This window comes from Astatotilapia calliptera, chromosome 8, assembly GCF_964374335.1.
Source record: "Astatotilapia calliptera chromosome 8, fAstCal68.1, whole genome shotgun sequence".
NCBI lineage: Eukaryota > Metazoa > Chordata > Actinopteri > Cichliformes > Cichlidae > Astatotilapia > Astatotilapia calliptera.
The window spans coordinates 5258967-5279948 of record NC_137429.1 but is presented as its reverse complement, the minus strand read 5'-3'; the positions used below and the strand labels follow the sequence as shown (position 1 = coordinate 5279948).

General features: G+C 39.0%; 2 protein-coding genes across 3 annotated transcripts in view; both read right to left on the bottom strand.

Moving 5' to 3' along the window:
• The window catches only part of myo1d (myosin 1D), a 119835-nt gene extending 108028 nt beyond the window's left edge, over window positions 1–11807 (bottom strand). The window contains exon 1 of the mRNA XM_026178077.2: window positions 11307–11807. Coding sequence (XP_026033862.2) covers window positions 11307–11401 — 95 coding nt within the window. The 5' untranslated portion in view covers window positions 11402–11807. The remainder of the gene's footprint in view (window positions 1–11306) is intronic.
• Window positions 11808–13628: 1821 nt separating this feature from the next.
• LOC113027898 (uncharacterized) lies at window positions 13629–18131 on the bottom strand. 2 transcript variants are annotated; one of them, XM_026177712.2, is made up of 9 exons: window positions 17991–18131; window positions 17334–17408; window positions 17036–17101; window positions 15896–15958; window positions 15774–15816; window positions 15495–15677; window positions 15124–15393; window positions 14820–14909; window positions 13629–14302 (listed from the first exon to the last, which is right to left on the bottom strand). In XM_026177712.2, exons 2-9 carry the CDS (start codon window positions 17406–17408, stop codon window positions 13896–13898), a joined length of 1197 nt encoding a protein of 398 aa, XP_026033497.2. In that variant the 5' UTR covers window positions 17991–18131; the 3' UTR covers window positions 13629–13895. The 2 variants fall into 2 exon arrangements, with proteins under 2 accessions (XP_026033497.2, XP_026033499.2); XM_026177714.2 differs by having other exon boundaries at window positions 15495–15674.
• Between the last annotated feature and the right edge of the window lie 2851 nt (window positions 18132–20982).

The window sequence follows — 20982 nt, the reverse complement described above, 5'->3', positions numbered from 1 at the left end:
AAAAGTTGATTCTGTTCATCTGGACGTAGGTTTTCAATGAAATGTTTCTTTCACTCACAACGCTATGTCCAGATGAACAGAATCAACTTTTTGGGCTTTCCTTACGTGGCTGATTTGATCCACCTATTCCTCCACTCCCTTTCGCTGGTCAAACACAGCAAATAAACTCTTTCTTTAAACAGCAACATCCTAAATTGATTTACTAATAGTAAATTTTCCTCACTCTTGTTTTACAAGATCCATCACCACCAAAAAGCTAAAATACCATTTGATCTCGTTCACGGAAGATCTTGATCAGTGGTCAATGTGCTAGACTGCAGCTGGTGATGGTATCTACTGCTCTGCTTTAGAGATCTTTTGCAAGCTTTAACATCATTTTAACCAGAACCTTGCAGCAGGTGGAGAGCTGGTCGTGTGCTGTTATGAGGCTGCAAAGCAAAATGAAGACTACTGCCAACATTTGCAGGATGCAGGAGTTCATCCGGAGGATGACAAACCTATTAGAGAGCAGCTGCTCAGTTATTTGTGTCAAAGTACTTGGCAAATGAAATATTTGCAGAAGACAAAATTATAAACAGAAGTATTTATTAATTCAATTAGAACCCCCCTCCATCCATCCCACACAAGAAATAAAGTCTAAATCTGTTGAAACACTGAATGTGATCTCATGTATAACTGTCCAGCTCTCAAGGACAGCCATTGTTTCACAGTGCCCAATACAGACCAACTATAATAATCGAAGTTTGTCTGGCAAATATCAGTGCCTTTTTTATTCTGCTACCCACCAGAAATGTGTTCAAAGTGCTGCTCTACTCCACTTTGCTCTCCTCTGCTCCATTCTTTTATGTACTGTGCCACAGAAGTTTTCTTCACGGTCTGCAGCCATCAGACATCTGGGCTGTGCATTAGGGGATTTTCCGCTGCTTTGTAAAGCCTGCTTAGTCTGGGAGCTGCTGTTTAGCACTATCTTTAGGAGACACAGCCCGTCAACACATAACCCATCCACCCTCCCACAGGCCCACATCAAATGGTTCCAAGCTACTGGCACAGTTTCCTCCAACAATAGGCTTTTATAAAGGACTTTTCACTTTCTTTATCCCCCGGGATCAAAAAATCTGGAATTTTTCACTGTCTAAAATAAATACAAGAAACTAGGCAACATCCTTTAACAGTTACATCAGCAACGTAAACAAAAGACTGACTAAATCTTATGTCATCTTACAATGAATGGGTCTGGTATGAACACTGTCACGCTTTTTGTCCTCTAATGATGTCATGTCTACCTAAAAGTGAACGATTTAATGATATCAAATTAGAATGAGGCAGAGAAATGCAGACACCCCATCTGTCAAAATAATAACAAGCCAAAAAGTACAGTAATAAATCCACATAAGGATGATTGAACTGGATGCTGTGTATCACAGAGAGAAGAGTCTATGGTCATCTCTAAATCAGTGGTGTCAAACATAAGGCCCTGTAATTTAGCACATTTATCTTGTAGAAAACAGATGTTGCTGAAATTGCACTTCTTTTTCTGATATTAAGACTTGTCGGGGATTAAATGCTTAATTAAATGTCTTTGCACTGTCAGAAAGAGGAGTTTTACTCATCTGGATCAAATTTGTGTTGTATGTGACCCACGCTCTAAAGCAATCAAGGGGACACAAAATCCTATTGTTTCGCCAAATACCAATTTCCAAATTAATAATAAACTTGTAAGAAAGTTAAAAACTCTATATTAGATTTCAGTTCTGTTTGTATTTTGGACAGCTGGATAATTTAAGATAAGATAAGATAGAACTTTTGACTATGCCACTTTGGAAAAGCGTGAGCACATGTTTGAAAACAGTGTTTGCATAGACCTTTTTTTATATAGCAGACTCGGGCACATAACAGGAAAAACACTGGTATAACTGATATGCTGACATCTGCTTTCATTTAAGTGACCCACTTCCAGGCTTCCTGTATTACGGATTCAGAGTAGCTAAGTGGGACCCCCGATGGACCTGAGCCAATGTTAATGGGATTGGTTTTACCTGTGCTTTACCTGACAAATCAGACAGTCTGACAAGTCACACTGAAAGAAGCGTAACTAAACAGCTGAAATAATAAAACTAAGGATAATACTACTGAAAAAATACAACAAGTGATACTGACACCGATTCTAGTAAGTAATATAACTCACAATTTCTATTGTGCACACTTCACTATGTGCACTTTTCACATAGGTAAAAACGACATTTCCATATTTTCATTTGCATAAAGTATATAGGTATTATCGCTGTTTTGCTAGCTGTTTAGAGGAAATTATTAAAGCACAACTCATAAAAACTGTCACACAAGAGGTACATGTCTTATAAAACAATCTTCTGTGAGGAGCTGCAACAGGCAGATTAACAGACAAAGCCAAGCTACACAAAGTTCCCATGAGGGCGGCAGGCCTGGATACTTAGGGGAAATGGGAGCCATGTGTAAACAGCCTGGCTGGAGATCAGGTGGCCGACCCTCCTTTCTTTGTTTAATGTGATCACAGCTATCTGCTCCGCCTCTTTATTCACACACAATATACCATACCAAAGTTAAGCTGCCACTGCAGCATGTACAGTATTTGAGTAGAGGACTTTGTCCCGATTAAATATTAAAAATTCAATGAAGGCCTTGAGGGCCTGTTAATATAGAAGAAATGAAGGGAGCAGTGGTGGTAGTGGTTGAGTTTTTGAGTCTGGCTGCTTTCCTGACACAGAACCCATTTACGCTTTAACACACTGGCCAGCAGCGGCTGATGTAAAAATCACAGTGGGCTTTGGCTATGAAAATGGATGACTGGGTGGATTTTTGAAGAAACAGAGCGAGAAGAAAAAAACTGAGAAATGATCCAACCCAAAAGAACCAGACATTACTCAACACGCTATTTCAGGAAAGTACTATGATTTCTATCAGGGCTAAAAGGGCAGCATGGAAGAGCACAAAAACAGACGGATGGACAAAAAATAACAGCAGGAGTAGACAGAGGAGGCAAGAAAAGGACAGAAATAGATGAAACGGGATTAGTTATTATGCTAGAGCTGAAATAATTAACTAAATAACAGAAATTCTAGCTTTTTTTTTCCCTTAAATTATTCTGAGAACTTTTCATGTGTAAAAATAAAGACAGACCATCTATGCAGAGATTTCAGTCGGGTGAGTTCAGATATACGAATGTAAAAGCCGTTTTAATTTGCTTAAACCCCTTTAATGTGAATTTTCACTTTTATGGCACATCTTTAACAACTGATTACCAATTGGGAGAAATAAGAACACAAAGTTTCAAAGTGTACAGTCTGAAAAATGGTTCCCATGAAGCTTTTGAAAGAGAAAAATGGCCACCGAATGCTGACAGTAAATAATCCGCCTACATGTACTCCTTCACTTAGGAGCTGCAAAGTGATGTGAGGTGCTGGCTGTGAAAGTGAGTAAGCTGTTCCACCCCCACTGTGGCTCAAAGCACAGCTCCAACAGGTGGACAAGAGAACAATACAACAAAGGAGGAGGCAGGGGACGACATCATCGCTACCTTGGACACACAATGTGCACAAAAGACAACGCATACATACCCAAGCTCTACGTCATGCTAGCGGACTTGAAGTGAATGAGATTCAGACAGGAGATAAGAGTCCTGTGTGTAGACTGGAGAATGAGGGTACTGGGAATTTTGTCAGGGCATTATGTTGCACAGACAGGTTGCGGTTGCTTGTTGCATCATCAGCCAGACAGTTTACATGTGATGCCTGACAAATTTAAACCCTAAAGGGCAAGTCAAATTTCAATTATTTTATTCATAGGTAAATTGATAATGGATATGTTAGTGTTTAAAGCTTATTTGTGTATAGATGTGCATTAAGATGTTTTTGGTAGCTGTTATTATTCCCTCTATAGAAATTGGCCATAAAATCCCAAATGAATCCTTTTGCATCTTAAATGTGCTGAAGAAAATGTGTCAGCTAATCATCTGGAACCTCATGGCTCCAGAGGAAAAAAAACATCTTATAATAACCAATACGTTTTAAGCTATCTAATGATTTTTTTAACTCTGAAATCTAAAGTGTCAAATTACATGAACTGAGTTGAATTGTGTAAGTTTTTCTACACACACAAGGCGGACTTTGTTATGCATTTCCTCACTTCAGGAAGAAGCTGCTTTATAGTCGGTATGAACAGAGGGAACAGTCTGTAGATTCCTTGCATAACATTCAGAAAACCATTGTTAATAATGACACCCATTAAAGACACTGCATACCTGAGTAGAAGGCCCAATAAAACCAAAGTTAATTTGGATCTAATGAAGCCACCAACAGCAGATACACAGAATAATGGAAAAGATGCAGCAAGAAAAATGGAAACTGTGACACAACAGCACTAAAATAAAGACCAAAACCTGGTCCTAGAAACACTATACTTGGGCTAGCGTCCTGCTGCTGACCCCGCCTGCCATCTCAAGAGTCCACAAATGAGACATCTCTGAGAGTCGCTGAACCTATTTTGGAGGGAAATAAAGCTACACAAGCACAGCCCCTGTTTATGTAAGGATGGTAATGTGTTTCAGATTATAGGCGGTTGTATGGAAATTCTTGTGGTGAGACTGGACTTTTCACTGCTGGATTGCAGGGGAGCAGGCCGATGAGGCATTTCTCAAACAGCCTTCTATGAATCTGTCAGCTCGGCGAAGGCTCGTTTTCTTAGTAAGAAATCTCGCAGGAAGATAGGCAGTGTGAGGGACTGAAGCAACTGGAGTTTGCAATAAAGAGCAAACAGTTTTCATTAATGTTTAGCTACTGCAACATAAAGGAAACAGATGTTAATCACACAACGAGCCTGTCATCTCCCTCAGATCTTGTACCATTAACGCCAACGATTGTAACTGACGTCATGCACATTTCTGTGCTTGCTGCTGCTGGCCCTCCATTTCCAAAAGCACACAATCTTAGCATTCATCTAAAGACATTTCTCTTCCATTGACTGAAAAACCACTGGAAGGAAAAAACTTTAATATGCGGGTTGGGATTAAATATTCTTACAGTCATCTGCTGCACACTATCACCGTTTTCATCTTTGCTGTGGGGCTAGAGAGCATGTCAGCCAGGACAGGGTTGTGCACATGGACTTTGGTTTTATTGCAGAGGAATGAACAAAGGCACAAAAGCAGCAAATAAAGACGGATTTAGTTGAGGAAAAGCCTTAAGCTTAATATGTTCCAGATGCCAATGCATTTAAATTGAAAGACCCCCCCCACACACACACACACACAAAACCCATAACATATAAACACGTAGTGGGTCTTTAGTGTCACCGGTCCTCCGAGACCATATCTTACAAGAGTGGGAGACACTAGGTTTCCAACACTAAGTTTGATCTCTTATTTTTTTTTGCAGCACAAAAACAGAGAAGGTTGTCTCATTTAACATCACCCCTCTTTTAATGTACCTGCAGTTGGAGCAGTTAAAACAGGAGGAGCATTGTTCCTTTTACAGCAATTCAAAGCAATTTACCAAGCAATTCTATGTTTAAATACAGGAAATGCCACAATGGAGTGACAACTGTAACCTAGCTATGCTACCTGAGAACAAAATCGAATCTCATATGTACAGCATATGCCCGTCTGCACACAAAATTCTTTACTGAGCTGGGAAGAGGCTGTAGGAATCAATGAAATGTGAGGAGCAAAGGCAGGGGAAATGCCAGCTTTCCTGCTTTGCCGGCCTGCTCCACATTATTGTAGACTTCCCGCTCAAAGTCCTGTTTAACTCCGCATAGATAGGTTCAAGGGTCAAATCACTCAGAGCAGTCAAACAAACAGAAGCCTTCAGACGTTCAGAACAATATTTTGCTTGTGTAGAAGTCCTGATAATATTATCATACTTAGCCCAGTAGAAAGAAAACCCACAAAGATGGTTAGGATTAAAGCAAACAGCCCATTTCCCATCGTGTTCCTCTCATCCAATTTTCATTCATCTGGACATTAATTAAAAACCTGCCCTCATCTGTTAGTGTGACAATCTGGAAGATCAGACACTTATTTATAAGACTGATGTACAATAAAAATACCCCCATGTTTATTTGGGAAACACAGGGGTTCAGAGGATTTTTTTCCCTTGGAAAAGACAAGACAATGCTGCCTTATAAAGACATTTAGTGGCAGAAAAACTTGCCTGGTTGAAGGGATATACACAAGAGCTGTGAGTTCGCAGGATGTCAGATCTAAAGGACAAAGTGATCACTAAATACTGCTATAACTGTTTTGCCCATATTTTGCTTTATTTAGTCAATTTAAGGTATAAAATCACATTTACTGTCATCAGTAAACATGAGTTTAAATTAGGAGAGATAACTCACAGTTATAAAAAATAATCAGATATAGGTTCTGCTGAACAGTTTTGAGCATATCTGCTTAACGTCGATGTGCAAAGTTCTCAAGACCATACAGCTATCTGGCATTATTCTCCTACCATCTCTACAAAAAAACTTTGGGCAACTGCTGGGCTCTATTTTGAGACTGGGAGGCTCTCTGGAACAGGCCACACAGTTCAACCTCAAGTCAAACAAAGTAAATGTCAACTTGAACAACCATTTCTGGCCACAGTGAGGGAACACAAGCAATCTTTTCCAAATCATGCCTTACATGCATGCAGCCACCGGGGAACTTGATTACCTTCCCAACATGGCAGGCATTTAACAACACTAGCAGAAATCCCATATAGAGCGGAGTAATTGAGTCGGTTAGTCAAACTTGGCCAACTGGGGAGTCACTAAATGAGGACTGGCTCCACACCAAAGCTTGGCTTTTGACCCACTTTAAATAAAAATATTTGGGGATTTTCACAACTTTTGGAAGAGTGAACAATGTGAGCTTCTCAGTAAGAGCGCCTGAGGAACCACCTGGAAAATGTTATGTTAGCTCTTCCAGCACCTGTAAATAACTTCAAATAAATGCATTCAATTTAGTGGCTCTGAAGCTAAATTTCAGTGTGTTACACTATATTATGACGCTCAGCTCCCACACACGGTGTAAAACACACCCATGAGAGATGTGCAAAAGGGCTGCAGCACTGCTCACTTTGGATGAGAGAACTGGAGACAGCCTAAACACACTCACACATGTGCCCATGAATGCATGCATGCACCCTCAGACTAGGGGAAAAGGAGCAAAAAGGAAGCACTCCTTGCTGGTCACACCCTCCTCTACAAATAACAATCTGCACACGCCACCTCTGGACCGAGCTGCCTAGCTGGAGGGAAAACAAACAGACAGAAAATAGGACAGAGTCGGGAAAAAGAGGCCCGGTGCTGTCTGGATCCTTGCAGGTTTCTTGCCTGTCTGCCAAGGCTACTGTTCACACCACAGAAGCTGATCTAATTTTAAAAGTATGTTAGTAAAAGCTTTGTTAACGAGAACGGCAATGTCCTCTATAAACATGTACACTTGTGCATCTGGCACTCTCACCTCTCAGACATCTTTGATTTATCGTAAACAGCATACTGTACACTAAAAAAACAAGAGCAGTCCAAATGCATTTAACAACTAAAGCTCTGAAATATATGGAAATGATTTTAATATATTCCCTAAATATATTCCTTCTAATGATGGTGTTCAAGTAACTCTAAAAGCCCCAGTTTTCTGAGCATGGATTTAAGCTTGAATATTGGCACATTGTAACAAATGTTTATGCGGAGTAAAACATGAGGAAAAGCTGGCAGAAGGTACTGAGAGGGAGAAGAAAGACTTTAAGGTACCACTAATACTTAGCACCAAGTGATTCTGGCTGCAATCCACTTCTTTTAAGCAGGTACGTGCATCTAACAGTTCTCGCCATTATCACCAGCCCCACCCTCCACGGGCGGAAAAGGAATCACAAACATTTTGGTGTGGTCCACATTCCTGAATATCTTGCTCTGCTTGGTCATATAAGGAAAAACCACACAGCCAACTGACTGCCAGTAGAAAAAGACCTTGGAAAGTGCAACCTTAAAGTCCTTCAAATATTTACTCTACAAGTCACTGCTGGCAGTATGTCTACTAATAACTGAACTTGTATGTTGTTTAATGAAGACCTTCACATTCACAGCAGCAAAACACTTTACGCTTTTGCAAAACTCGCTACACTACAGATGACAGGTTAAACAATGAGTGCAGTGCCTCTGTTATACGTTCCCTAAGAAGGAAGGAAGGACGCTGTAAGTCAAAACAAAGCTGCTCTAAGTGATCACTTTAATTCTTGATGAAACAGTTTACCCCTAGTGTAAGCGGTCTCTTCAAGATGACAAAGGCAACATCAAGACTCAGGGGCTCACTAAATAGTTTGATGAGGATGATGTCGAACATAGTCTATGGCCTTCATTGTCACCAGGTTACAAAACCACAAACCAACTTCGGATATTTTAGGCTTAAATGATAGTCGCCGGTCTCATTATCATCATCAAATAAGAAATACTTTTTGGATTGTGATTCATGCTGCACTTGGAGAATCAATCTCAAGGAGCACAGAAGTTGTCAGTATGTAATATTGTGACCCAATAACTACCAAGACACTTTATTTGATTACGTTTGTAACATCGGCACAAAGTGAAATGTTACTTCTTTGTATTATTTTGTAACTCCTTTTAAAGCATTTTTCCTGTCTTCAGATCCTTTGTTGTTCTCTCATTAGGTGTTTTTCCCCTGAACATCAATAAAGTCTTATCTTGATGTGACTCACACTATATGGACAAAAGTGTTGGTCCATTTATAGAATAAATGTTTTAATACATCTCATTATGACGTCTGAATCTATAAGTATCAATATGGAGTTGGTCCAAGCTTTGCAGCTATAACAGCAGATACTTCAAACTGTGTTCTAGTTCATTCCAAAGATGTTGGATGGCGTTGAGGTCGGGGCTATGCATGAGCCACTCAGGTTCTTGCACACCAGACTCATCCAACCATGCCCTTATGGACCTTGCTTGTGCACTAGGGTATGGTCACGATGCACTGGAAATTTGTCTTCCTCAAACTGCATACAATTGGCCAAAACTCCAGAAAAACAAGTCCGCAGCATCGTCCCTCCTCCACCAAACCTTAAGTGTGGCACAGTTGGAGAGTTAATGTTCTCCTGGTATTCTTCAAAGCAAGTCTCATCCATCAGATTTGCAGACAGATAAACATGATTTTTCCCTCCACAGAACACATTTTTACTACTCCAAAGTCCAGTGGTGCTTTACAGCAATCCATCCTGCACTTGGCATTGTGTTTGGTGATGTAAGGCGTGCATGCTGCTCCTCAACCATGGAAACCCATGCCCTGAAACTCCAGGCATGCTGTGTTTGTGCTGATATTCATGACAGAAGAGGTTCAACCCTTTGAAGCCATGTGACTAAGTACAGCAACTTTACAGGGTCTAACTGTATGTGGCTGAGTTGCTGTGGGTCCCAAACACTTCCACTTTGAAGTCATATTGCTTAAAGTTCAAAAAATGACTCATTGCAGCACTCTAACCCTAACAAAAACAGGCGAGCTCTTTAGAATCAGCTCACTCTTTCACAAATATTTGTAAGGGGAGAAAGGGAGGAGCTACATCTTATACACCTGTGCCAAACGGACAGAAAACACCTAAAGTCAAAGAATAAGTGGTATGGTCTAAAACTTTCATCCATATAGTGATACTAATAAAGCACATGTGCTAAGTAGGGAAAGTGAAACTAGTGACTAAACATCTTGCCAGGTTTTTGTCCTATGTATTTATTTATTTTTGATTACATCCCTACATTCATTTTTCAATATTCTTTAAATCTTTATTTAATTAGGAAGTGAAGCTCCTGGGAATACAAATCTCTGTTGCAAGAGTCTCCTGGCCAAAGATAGACAGGATAACCCAAGCACATTGTTTGAGTCAACTTCCATTGCTAGTTTGAATTGTGCAACTTAAGCCAACACACAGTTCTGACACTGACATTTTTTTTTCAGCACATATCCTCTTATTTGCTTTTGACCATTTATGGACCATGTTTCTTCACATGCCAGCTTACTGCCAATACTGTTATTAATTGTTCCGGCTGTAAATTGACATTTATTGAAATACATAACTGAAGCACAATTTTAATATACTTGCACTTTAAGTATCTCTGTGTTTTGCTACTGTCTATGTCCACTCCTCTATATTTGAATGCAAATATTATTAGCACTCCACACCATGTATTTTAAACCTTTTGGTTCTGATGCAAATTTAATAAACTGTGCTGCACCATTACAGCTAAAGCTACCCAGCAGTATAAAACCAATTAAACCAATCATCTCAAGTTCCAATATTTAACCGATAAACACAGTAATCAATCATTTTTTTAAATTATATTATGTGCATGATTTTGCCAAACTTTCACTTCAGGTTATTTGCGTATATTATCCTAAAAAGTTATAATCCTATTTAACAAAGTTAAGTAAAAGGTCTAACTTTTTATTTTATTAATTTATAAAACAGTTATTAAATACAAAATAATTTTGAGGCTCTTGTGCAGCACCACTGTTCATGTATTAGCCATCTAATTCATCAATTCATGTACCTCAAAATTGTAGCCAGCCGTTCCTGTGAAGTATTTTTCTGATCAAATATTCTGATTTTCTGTGTGCCCCCTGCTTTGTTCTAAGTTCCCCCAGTACCACACCATTAAAAACACACCAAGACCTCACTCCAAACTGACATTGGGGATCAGCTTCCACTTTCATCACAGATGGCAGAGGTGAGGAAAGGAGATGAAGAAACTGAACTCCAAGCCACAGCCCATCTGAAACGTAATGTTACCCCCACGCTGCAAGGCGTGCCTGACATCATGCTTGACACAGAGCCACTGACAACACAGCTGATAGAAACCGGTCTGGAGGAGAATCCGTTCAAACCGTACAGGAGTTGTGTGCATGTCTGTGTGTGGAGGCTGGGTGGAGTTTCACTCAAAATATTTCAAAGCGAATTACCGGTTTGGTCAGAAAGCAGGAAAAGGTGTGAGAAGCGCGACAGCAACCAAACACTATAAACAAGCTTCCCATCCCATCATTCACATGTGAAAGTGACGTATCGAAAACAGGTGATGGCAGAGCTTATAGCAGCTTGACAAGTTCTCTTCATTCAGCAAGAATGAGCTTTGTAGCACCTGTTGAATGACAAACAGCAAACATTTTGGCTAAAAATGCTGTTAGCAGGTACCGTGTTCGCTCTAAATCTCCACTCTCCCGAGCGTGAGTGCTTATTAGACACTCCTGCGGATTTACAAAGGTGAACGACCGCAGCCGTGCAGGGCTGGCTTACCTGAGTTTTAGGTTAGCCATGAATTCTTCCATAGACACGTTGTCCAAAAGCACAAAGTCTGCTTTTCCAAACTCCAGGCTCTCGTGTTCTGCCATACTGTTATTTTTTTTCTTCTTACTGAAACTCCTGGAAAATAAAATGTGTCAACAAGTTGCTCTGAAGTGCCGACAAAGGGTGGACATTGGCGGGCTTCCCTGACCACCTCCTCTACTTTAATGTGCAGCTCTGTAGTCGGTGCTCATTTTTTCTTTTCTTTTTTTTTTTGGTCAAACTCTAATTTTAGTCATGTTTAATTGAGGTCGGAAATTCCCTTTTAAAAACCAGCAGCTGCTAATTCTGAACGTTTTAACACGCCGTTTCCCTTCAGGAGCTCCGCTTTTCTTTTAACAAGCAGGAATTATTCCAAAATATCCTCATGTCCATACAAAGTTTCGTCTTTACGCCGAAAGGTACCGTCCCGTTACACCGTGCGCCAGCTCCCCCCGTCCATCCGTCCTTTTTCCTGGAGTTTCTCTCCTGTCCCTCCTGAACGACCGTACACCAATAGGATTGAAGCATCCTCGTCTAAGCCCCGCCCCCGCCCTGTGGAGAGGTGTTGGTCAGGCAGCGATGTGTAAGTTGAAAAGCATTGCAAATATTTCTGTAGACCACCGCTCCACCAGTTTCTGATACATATTTCAGCAATGACGACGCCACCTCTAAGCTGTTAAACACTCGGAGGAAAACCATAATGTTTTTGGCCTCACTTTAATGATGCCCTCTTTTACCATAAAAGGGAAAACTGGGTCTCAGTAAGATTTTCTCAAGATGATATGAATGAAAAGTAGACGTACAGTTATGTAGACAACGAGTCATTCACTGGATTAATTATCAAATAACCTGTGATAAATAAAACATTATTTTTTAGGTTTTCCCTCCTATGCTGTATCTTAACGTTGCCTCCTGAATGAAACCTCCTGTAAAAGAAGCTGAACACTTTAAGTGCCGCCGGCTTCTCACTAGGCTTACTCTGATATTAGTGCGCCACCTTGTGTAAAAGAGACGTAAATGGCTTTTAATGACGCTTATGACTGAAAACTCCACCCTGACAAACAGCAGTGTTGCTCTAATCGTATTAACTTACATGCTTATATTGTAAAATATCATCCAGTATGTGATTTCATTGAGATTAAATTTTTAACCTGAATAAATAAATGATTAAAAAAAGACATTTGTTCTGTCATTACAATACATCATAAATCAATTAATTTAGGACATAAATGACTGGATGACGTTTTATTTCCTACTTCTATATTTGGCCCTAAAATCCTTGGCCTCCAACAGCTCCATGTGTAGTAATCTTGGAGTCATTTTTGATCAGTATACGCCAAAAACATAAAAAAAAAAATGTAGAATTGCTTTCTTTCATCTGAGTAATATTATTAAAATTACAATTATCCTGCCTCAGTGATGCTGAAAAACTAGTTCACGCATTTATTACTTCTAGCCTGAACTATTACTATTTTTTAATATCAGGTTGTTCCTAAAGTTCCGTGAAAAGCCTCCAATTAATCCAAAATGCTGCAGTGGGGATAGCAGCAGGAACTGCAAAGAGAGACTATATTTCCTCTATGCTGGCTTGTCTTCACTGGCTCCCTGTTAAATCTTTCTCCTCATATACACAACCTTGAATAATCAGGCACCATTATATCTTAAAGAGTACATAATATAATATTACCCTAACGGAGCACTTTGCTCACTTACTTGTGGTTCTCATAATTTCTGAAAGTAGAGTGGGAGGCAGAGCCTTCAGCTATCAGCTCTTTGCCTGTGGATTTGGGAGACAGACATCCTCTCCACTTTTAAGATTAGACATATAACTTTTCTTTTTGATAAAGCTTATAGTTAGAGTGGGATCAGGTGACTCAAGCATCACTTTTTATGCTGTTGTAGACACAGGCTGCTGGAGGACGTCCTGTACCAGACAGCACATTTCTACTCTCCTCACCACTTTGTATTATGGCTACTGCTCCTGCTATTACTGCTACACATCTGTCTCCCATCCTCTGTGTTTTGTTCTGTCTACCTATGCTCCCCTTTTTCTCTTTCCTTCCATCCCCAGCCGTTCACAGCAGATGGCTCGCCCTCTCTTAGACTGGTTCTATTGGAGGCTTCTTCCTGTTGAGAAAAGCTTTTTCTTCCCGCTGTCACATAGTGCTTGTTGGGATTTCTTACCAAATAAAGTGCCTTGCTGAATTTTGAGGCTTTATAAATAAAACTGAATAGAAAGTGAATTTTAAATGAATGTATAAATTGCAGTAATGATGGATTTAGATAATAACATCACTCTTAAGTCTTTTTAATATTAATATTTTCATTTAAGCATCAAAGCAGACATTTAGCTGGCACTCCAGAGTAGTTAATACAGTGGAACTGGTTGATTTAGCACGAGTTAGCATTAGCAAAAATAATGAAATAAATTACAACAACCGTGAATCTGTTGACAGAAAGAACAAACTTTTTCCTTATCTCCTCTTTGCTAAAATACAAAAACAAATAAAAGTCACATGCGACATCAATGAGCACCATTTTAAACATCAGAGGTGTATATTATTTACTTTGTAAAAGCAGTGAGCCTCCAAATGTAATAGTCATGGATGCAGCAGTGGCCCAGGAGTTACCACAGTTGTGGGTGACATAGACTGAAGCCCCTCTGCGGAGGAAAGTCATGTATGTAGATGTGCTTCCAACACTGTAGGAACGGGGAACATGTGCACGAGAAACGGCCACCCAGTAATTATTTATTACTAGCCACAGATCGGTTTTAAGGCCCTTAATGGTTGTCTGAGTGGAGAAGAAGAACTGGTAGATTCCTTTGACGGGAGCCCTGAACACACCAGTCCTCCTGTCGAAGGCTCGGCCCACATTCACCAGCACCTTGCTGTACTTGATCCTGTTCAGTTTGCCATTGATTTGGGCTGGGTAAGATGCAAAGAAGTGGATCTTTTGGGAAGACACTGAAGAGCAGGTAATCTTATTAGTATTATTACAAAGACAAATAGATATATACCTTGCAGCAATTTCTTAATAAAGAGAGGCTTTTGTAGGTGTATTATGGAAAGCACAGGATAATATCTTAATCATTCTTACACAAACTATGTAGCAGATTCTCCAGCTTTGCTTACAATTAAAGTTTGAGGAGCAAAAAAGGAAGACTTCACCTGTCTCTTAATATTTCTTAAAGTAATACAAATGTTTGAACACAGTTGTTTAATGAACCTTTTGTATGTTGAATTTTTGTATTTATATAGATACAAACTAGTAACAAATTAGTGCTGTACAATAATACATGCAACTATTTGTGCCTGATTGCCCATATTAATCAATGTTAGTATTCAATAAGTTGCATTACGATTGACAAAGAAACGCTGTCACCAAACAGAGAAGAATAAAAGCCCCAGACATCCAAGGCCTTCCATCCCTTCAGCGTAAACGTTAGTATGACACATTCAAACTGACAAAAACTTTACTTACTTCTGTTTGTCTTGCATCTCCAGTTAATCTTATCTCTGCTCACACAGGACTGGTTTCTCCTGCATCGCCCGCACACAAGCGTGTTGACGTCTGAGAACACACATTCAGCAACATTCGAAAAGGCCTCTAAAAAGCACTGCTCTTAGCAGGAATTAGACTGTTCCAAAAGGTATACATTTGCAGCAATCAGGATAAATATGGATTGTGGGTGAAAGTGGATGTTTAATTTCTTAATTTTTCAGCATCCAAAAGCCAAATGCTCCCACAAATGTGCACAATATTAATGCATTTTTTCCATTTATACCTGCACAGTAAGCCAAATAACAGGATGTTGGCTTAGTGAACTGATAGATGTAATAGTTGCCCGGGCACTTCTTGACTTTGATGGGGGTGGAATGGAAAGCACAGCATCTTTTGTTCCAAGTGCCGCAGACATTGCGGGTCACAATACCATCCCTGATCCTTGGATGAGGCCCGGACAGCCACAGCGGGGAGTTGGTGCCACAGTTGTTCACAGGGACGCACCTCTCAGGCATCTGCAGACTTTTACCCTTGTAGAAAAGACGGTACCACCCTCCAATAGAAGATGAAAATTTTATTCTGTTTTTTGAAATGCCATTGCTGCTTTTAGTGAAATAGGTGCATGCTACATATAAAGAAAGTGCAGTCGGTTACCTTTCCAGTCTACTTGCCGATCACACATCTTCAGCTTGCTGGTGGTGTTGGTGGCGCGCCAGGTCTGATCTAGGACCGTGTAGTGGAAACAGGGGTCACCTCGTCTTCTTGCATCTTCCACAGATGACTGAAAGTTATCAACCTCAATGTAATTTGGACTGTAAGTGAGGATGTGTGTTCCTGCTTGAGAAGAGAGATTGCAGCACATATTGAATTAAGAGTGCGTGTTGAAAATAGTTTTATTTTGAGTAAAGAATGCAGATTATTTTATTCACTGACCTACTTTCTTCTGAGCTCTTTTCTGATGGCTTGATATATGCATCTGCGCATGAAAAAAATAACACATTCAGTAGCTGGTGCTCAGTATGGAGACAGATTGTAAGGAGTTATATAGAGGCTACCTGAGTCAGAGCATTGTGCTGCTGCTGAAGTGTTGTTTGTTCACACTTCAGGCTCTCCATCTCCTGCAATAGTGAGCATTTTTAGAAAGAGTGACATGCTGCAGTCTCATTGACAGATAAAATAATAATAATTCGGATTTATAGGGATTTACATAATAATGATAATAATAATAAAAATAGTGGGTCCAGATGCTCCAGATTATGTCCAATACATACAGAGTCAGAGTAGTAACTGTGCGGTAATTTATAGAAGTTACCTATACCTATGTCACTATAGAAACAAGAAGATAAAGAAAAGGAATGAATAAATGCATGTGTATGTGTGTACAAATACATGCATATCTATATATGAGTATGTATACTGTATATACAGTACTCTTGTAAAAGGCTGGTTTGGATTTGAGGATTTGTTTGCAGAAGGCTGGATTGTTGTAGATGTTTATAATTTATTTATGTTTTTTATTTTATCTTGTGCTTTAATAAAAGCTTTAATGCAATGGCCGTAGCTCATAAGGTAGTGCAGGTAGTCTACAAATTCTAAGGTTAGTGGTTTGATCCACTTTGTGGAAAGCAAGGCACTCTATAAGAACCACTCCATTTACCATTAAAAAAGCAAAGCCCACTGCAATTAATTTTAAGGCAAATTCTAGTGATTTCCTACTAAATGTCTGAAAAATCAAGTAAAAAATAAAAACAGATTTTAACACACAGAAAATGGAAACAAGCATTTGAAGCAACATTTCCACCTTGACTTTATTGATGCAAAATTGGCAGTTGATATAAATAAAATAATTTTTTTTAAGTAGATGAATTGGGTAATATAATCAAACGTTTTTGGCCTACAGGGACCCTTCGCTAAGATGAAGGCCTGATGTTCATAAAAAAATAAGATTTAAAGAATAGTGAATAATTAACCTGCCTAGTTTCTTACTTTATTTACCAATAAAGTGTCTGGTCTATAACGTCAAAAAAGGTGAAAAATACTGGTCACAATTTCTTAAAATTTAAAAGAAAAGATATTAAAATGTCATTTATTTTTTTTATTTTTTAATAAACGAAAAATTATTTAACAGAATGGTTAATCAACAGACTTGTTTATTAATTTTGTTGCCCTAATTGTGTAATAGCTCATTGCATCACCTTGAAAATAGCAGCTAGTTGCACAGACAAAGGTTGATCTTCTACGCGCCAAAGTTTGAGTTCAGACTGGAAAAGAAGAAACAAAAACTTTCTCAAACGACAAATTGAAGTAATTGATATTAAACATATCGTGATGTTCTATTCTCTCTACGAGCTCAGTGTGACAAGAGCTCGGCACAGTTCTGTCTGTGCTAAATAACATCTGGGGAAAACTTTTGTTGCATAATAAATGTTTTTTTTTGTATTGTTCCATCTGCCTTCTAGCTTCATAACATCAATGAACAAAGCTCATACTCACAGAATTTGTGTTCCCCGAGCAACCAACTGCACAAGATGACAATGCTACGAACATGGCCAGAGCTAAGACAACCATCTGGGGATAACAACAGTTACACAATAGTTATGTAAAAGATGACATTTAAATGCTTTCTCATTTACTCGTTGAATAAATCCCGACAAAACACTGTACAAATGTCAGTGTTTATTGGAGAAACAAACAATTTGTGACCAGATGCTCGAAGCTTTGGTTTTATTTTTTTATCACATATCATTAGTGCGAGATGTTGGAATTAATTGAGGAAAAACGCTTTTAAAGGCTTGGGTTTTATGACAGAAACACATTTAGATACGGTTTATATTTATACAGAAAGAAAAGGACAAAGAAATAAAAATTACAAGTCAATTCAACCAATTCAATATATTTAGATTTAATTAGATCTGCAGACTTTGCTATTTTTGCTCCTTTTTTTAATTAAAAACAACTACAACAACAATAATTGATCATTTGATTTGCAAGTTACTGAGTTCAGATTAAACACATTACAAAAAAATTGAAAAGTATAAAGAATAATAAAAAGTATGCCTATAACAACACTATATCATCACACAGTCAATGTTCAGCTACAGTTATATTGCAAAGAAATCTTACAGTTCCATGAATATCCAAAAATTGTACCTTGAACTATCCAGTCAGCAGTCTGTGGTTATAGAAGCGGGCCATTAAAGTGCTGAAAGAATGAAAATAACAAAACATTAAATACGTTTGGACGTCCAATTTCAATGCAATCAGATGTCTATAAGTGTAAAGCTACACTCACCTCTCATTTCATCATGATGAGAAACTGCACCCTGTCTGAACATGGCCTTAAATACTGACCCGCTTCAGTTTAAAAAAAGGAGAAAATTCAGTTTAACAGCATCTAAAGGTGCAATTTTTCACAGACTTGTTGCAAGCGTAGACATGAAATTTCTGTAGTGTTGGCAGTTTCTTCAGTTTGCCCAGTCAGCAGACAGTGGTGACACTGTAAAAGTGGTCATTTTTTCATGACCTGTCTTATTACTCCATACGCAGATGGCCAAGGTGTGAAAACAGTCCAACTGACATTAATGTGAAGGCTGTGACATTTCTGTTATTAAAATTATAGTTATCTGGCAAGTGAACAAGTGAAGAGTACCTGCAGTAAATACTTCTTGCATTTGCTACACACGTCAAGACATCTTTGAGCTTTAAGATGAAGAATGTACTACTTACTATGAGTTCAACTGGAAGCGTGGGGTGGAGGTAATGTGACTTGAAGCTGTTGTGTTGTGGTGAATGTGTTATTCTTCTAAATGAAATAGGCTGTATTTTCTTTCAGTGATGCTCAGAATTAAATGTTTGTACAATTAAAGATTTTATCAAAATTTCTTATCAGCCAATCACACGGGAGCAACTTGATGCATTTTGGTCAAGAGAGCCTGCTGAAATTCAAACTGATCATGAAAACGATTAACAAAGTAATCACTCTTTGCACGCAAGATATGCAGAACAGTATAAGATGTTAAACCTTGAAGCAGGTGGACTAAAATGCCACTTCTGTCAGCTAAGAACAGGAAACTGGGTCTGCAGCTCTCATGAGCTCACTAACTTAGACAACAGATGATTGAAATACGCTGCCTGGTCTGATGAGTCTCGATTTCTGCTGAAACTTTGGGATAGTGGTTCAGAATTTGCCATAAACAACATGAAAGCACGGATCCATCCTGCCTTGTATCAGCGGTGGTTCAGGCTGCTGCTGGAGTGGGGGATATTTTCTTGGTACACTTTGAGCCTCTTAGTACCAACTGACCTTCGCTTAAAATGTCACAGCCTACTTAAGTATTGTTGCTGACCATATCCATCTCTTTATGACCACAGTGTACCCATCTTTGGATGGCTGCTTACAACACACGATGTCATAAAGCTTAGATGATCTAAAGGTGATGTCTCTAGCACTGTTAAATCTAAGCCATAACAAGCTCAGACAGCTTGAGCAAGGTGTACCTAATTAAGTGTCTGGTGACTGTATTGCAAACAGTGAATTCACTAGTTTCCATGCAAACTAACTACAGGTGGATGTTTCTATAATCAAACAGGCCACTAGAGGGTAACAGCAGCAATAGAAGCTCAGCACCATTACCCCATTATTATTAATAATATAATGAGCCGAGAGTTATCTTTACTTGAAAAGAAAATGAGATAGTTCTTGTGTTTTATTGTGGGCTGACTTAAAGTGGAGGAGATAATTGTAGCTCCAGTCCAAATATGCAGTAAATGAATAGCTTTATGAAAAGCACCCCATTGGCAGAGCAAGCCGCGTGCTTTACTGCTGTTGAAATCACAGTTAGTTTGTCATGATGAAAACATTTGGCATGTTAGTATCTGTTGGCAGTCAGGGTGTTTACAGTGTTTCACCCTGGCAGTTGTGGCGGTTGTAATGTTCTGCTCTGGATATTTGTCTGCAGGTCACTGGGCCACAGGTCACCGAGAGATGTAACTGAGCTGAGGCAGGTTGTTTATCTTCCTTTTTTTTTTAAAATCACCAATTACCACTACTTGTTCGTTCATTAAAACTGAATCTGTCACGTTCCAGATGCTTTACTTTAGAGAACTAATATTAAATAACACTAATAATCACAAACCCAATGTAAAGAGAAATAAGAAAGAAAAAAACACAGTGTAAAATGTAAATAAAAGCAGAAGAAGATGTGCAAGTTTCATGAAACTATATCTTATTCATTTCCTCTAATGGCCACCTGAGGCTGAAATTCTTAGGATAAAACTCTTAACTTTAGCTTGCTACTAAGGGTTCTGGAGTAAAAATCTGTGTTATTACAGGTGTGGCTTGCAAACCCACTCATTTCTAAAAACTTGTCAATCACAGTTCATCAGCCATTGAGCATATCCAACAACTATCCTTTCAAAAACTGAGTATGAACAAGATTCGTGAAACTGACTAAGGATTTTTATTCAATATAACCCAAAACGAGTCATACTGACTCATTATTATCCCAGAGCCTAGAGGCAGACAAGAGTTTACTGGGATCAAGTCAGCGCGCCGTGTTCTAACTAGACTTGTATGGGACTTGAAGTCTATTTAGCAAATCGCTTCCACATTTGCTTCAACTTTTCAGATCCAGAGTCTACGATCTTCTTTTTTAATGTCTATGAGTCCAAATTGAGGCTTTAAAACAGTAGAACACGAAACCAATGGGAGCTGTCATGATATATATGAAGTCTATAACTTCTTATCTATCAAACATTGCACACCTTTGGTACAAAAAGATTATGCATAAGGGCACTTTGAGAATTCTTGTACACCTCAACATGCTGATGATGGACATTGTGTACTTTGGCAGGGGTTGCTGTTGCTATGGAGAGTTTATCAGCCTTTTGTTTGTATGAGATAGAAGCTGAGCGCTATTGGATTCTTTCCTCTGTGTATCTGTGTAAGCCTGCGGGTAAACACTCAGAGCTATGGCTGCATTTAGATCAGCTGCTGGCCCATATACACTCAATACGGGATATAGAACAAGCCACCCACAGGACCTTACATTCATCAACAAAAACAAATGGGCATCCCTGGAGGGTTTTAAGAGATACTGTAAAACTAAATGAGTGATTAAGTCAGATACAGCAGTTTAATAAT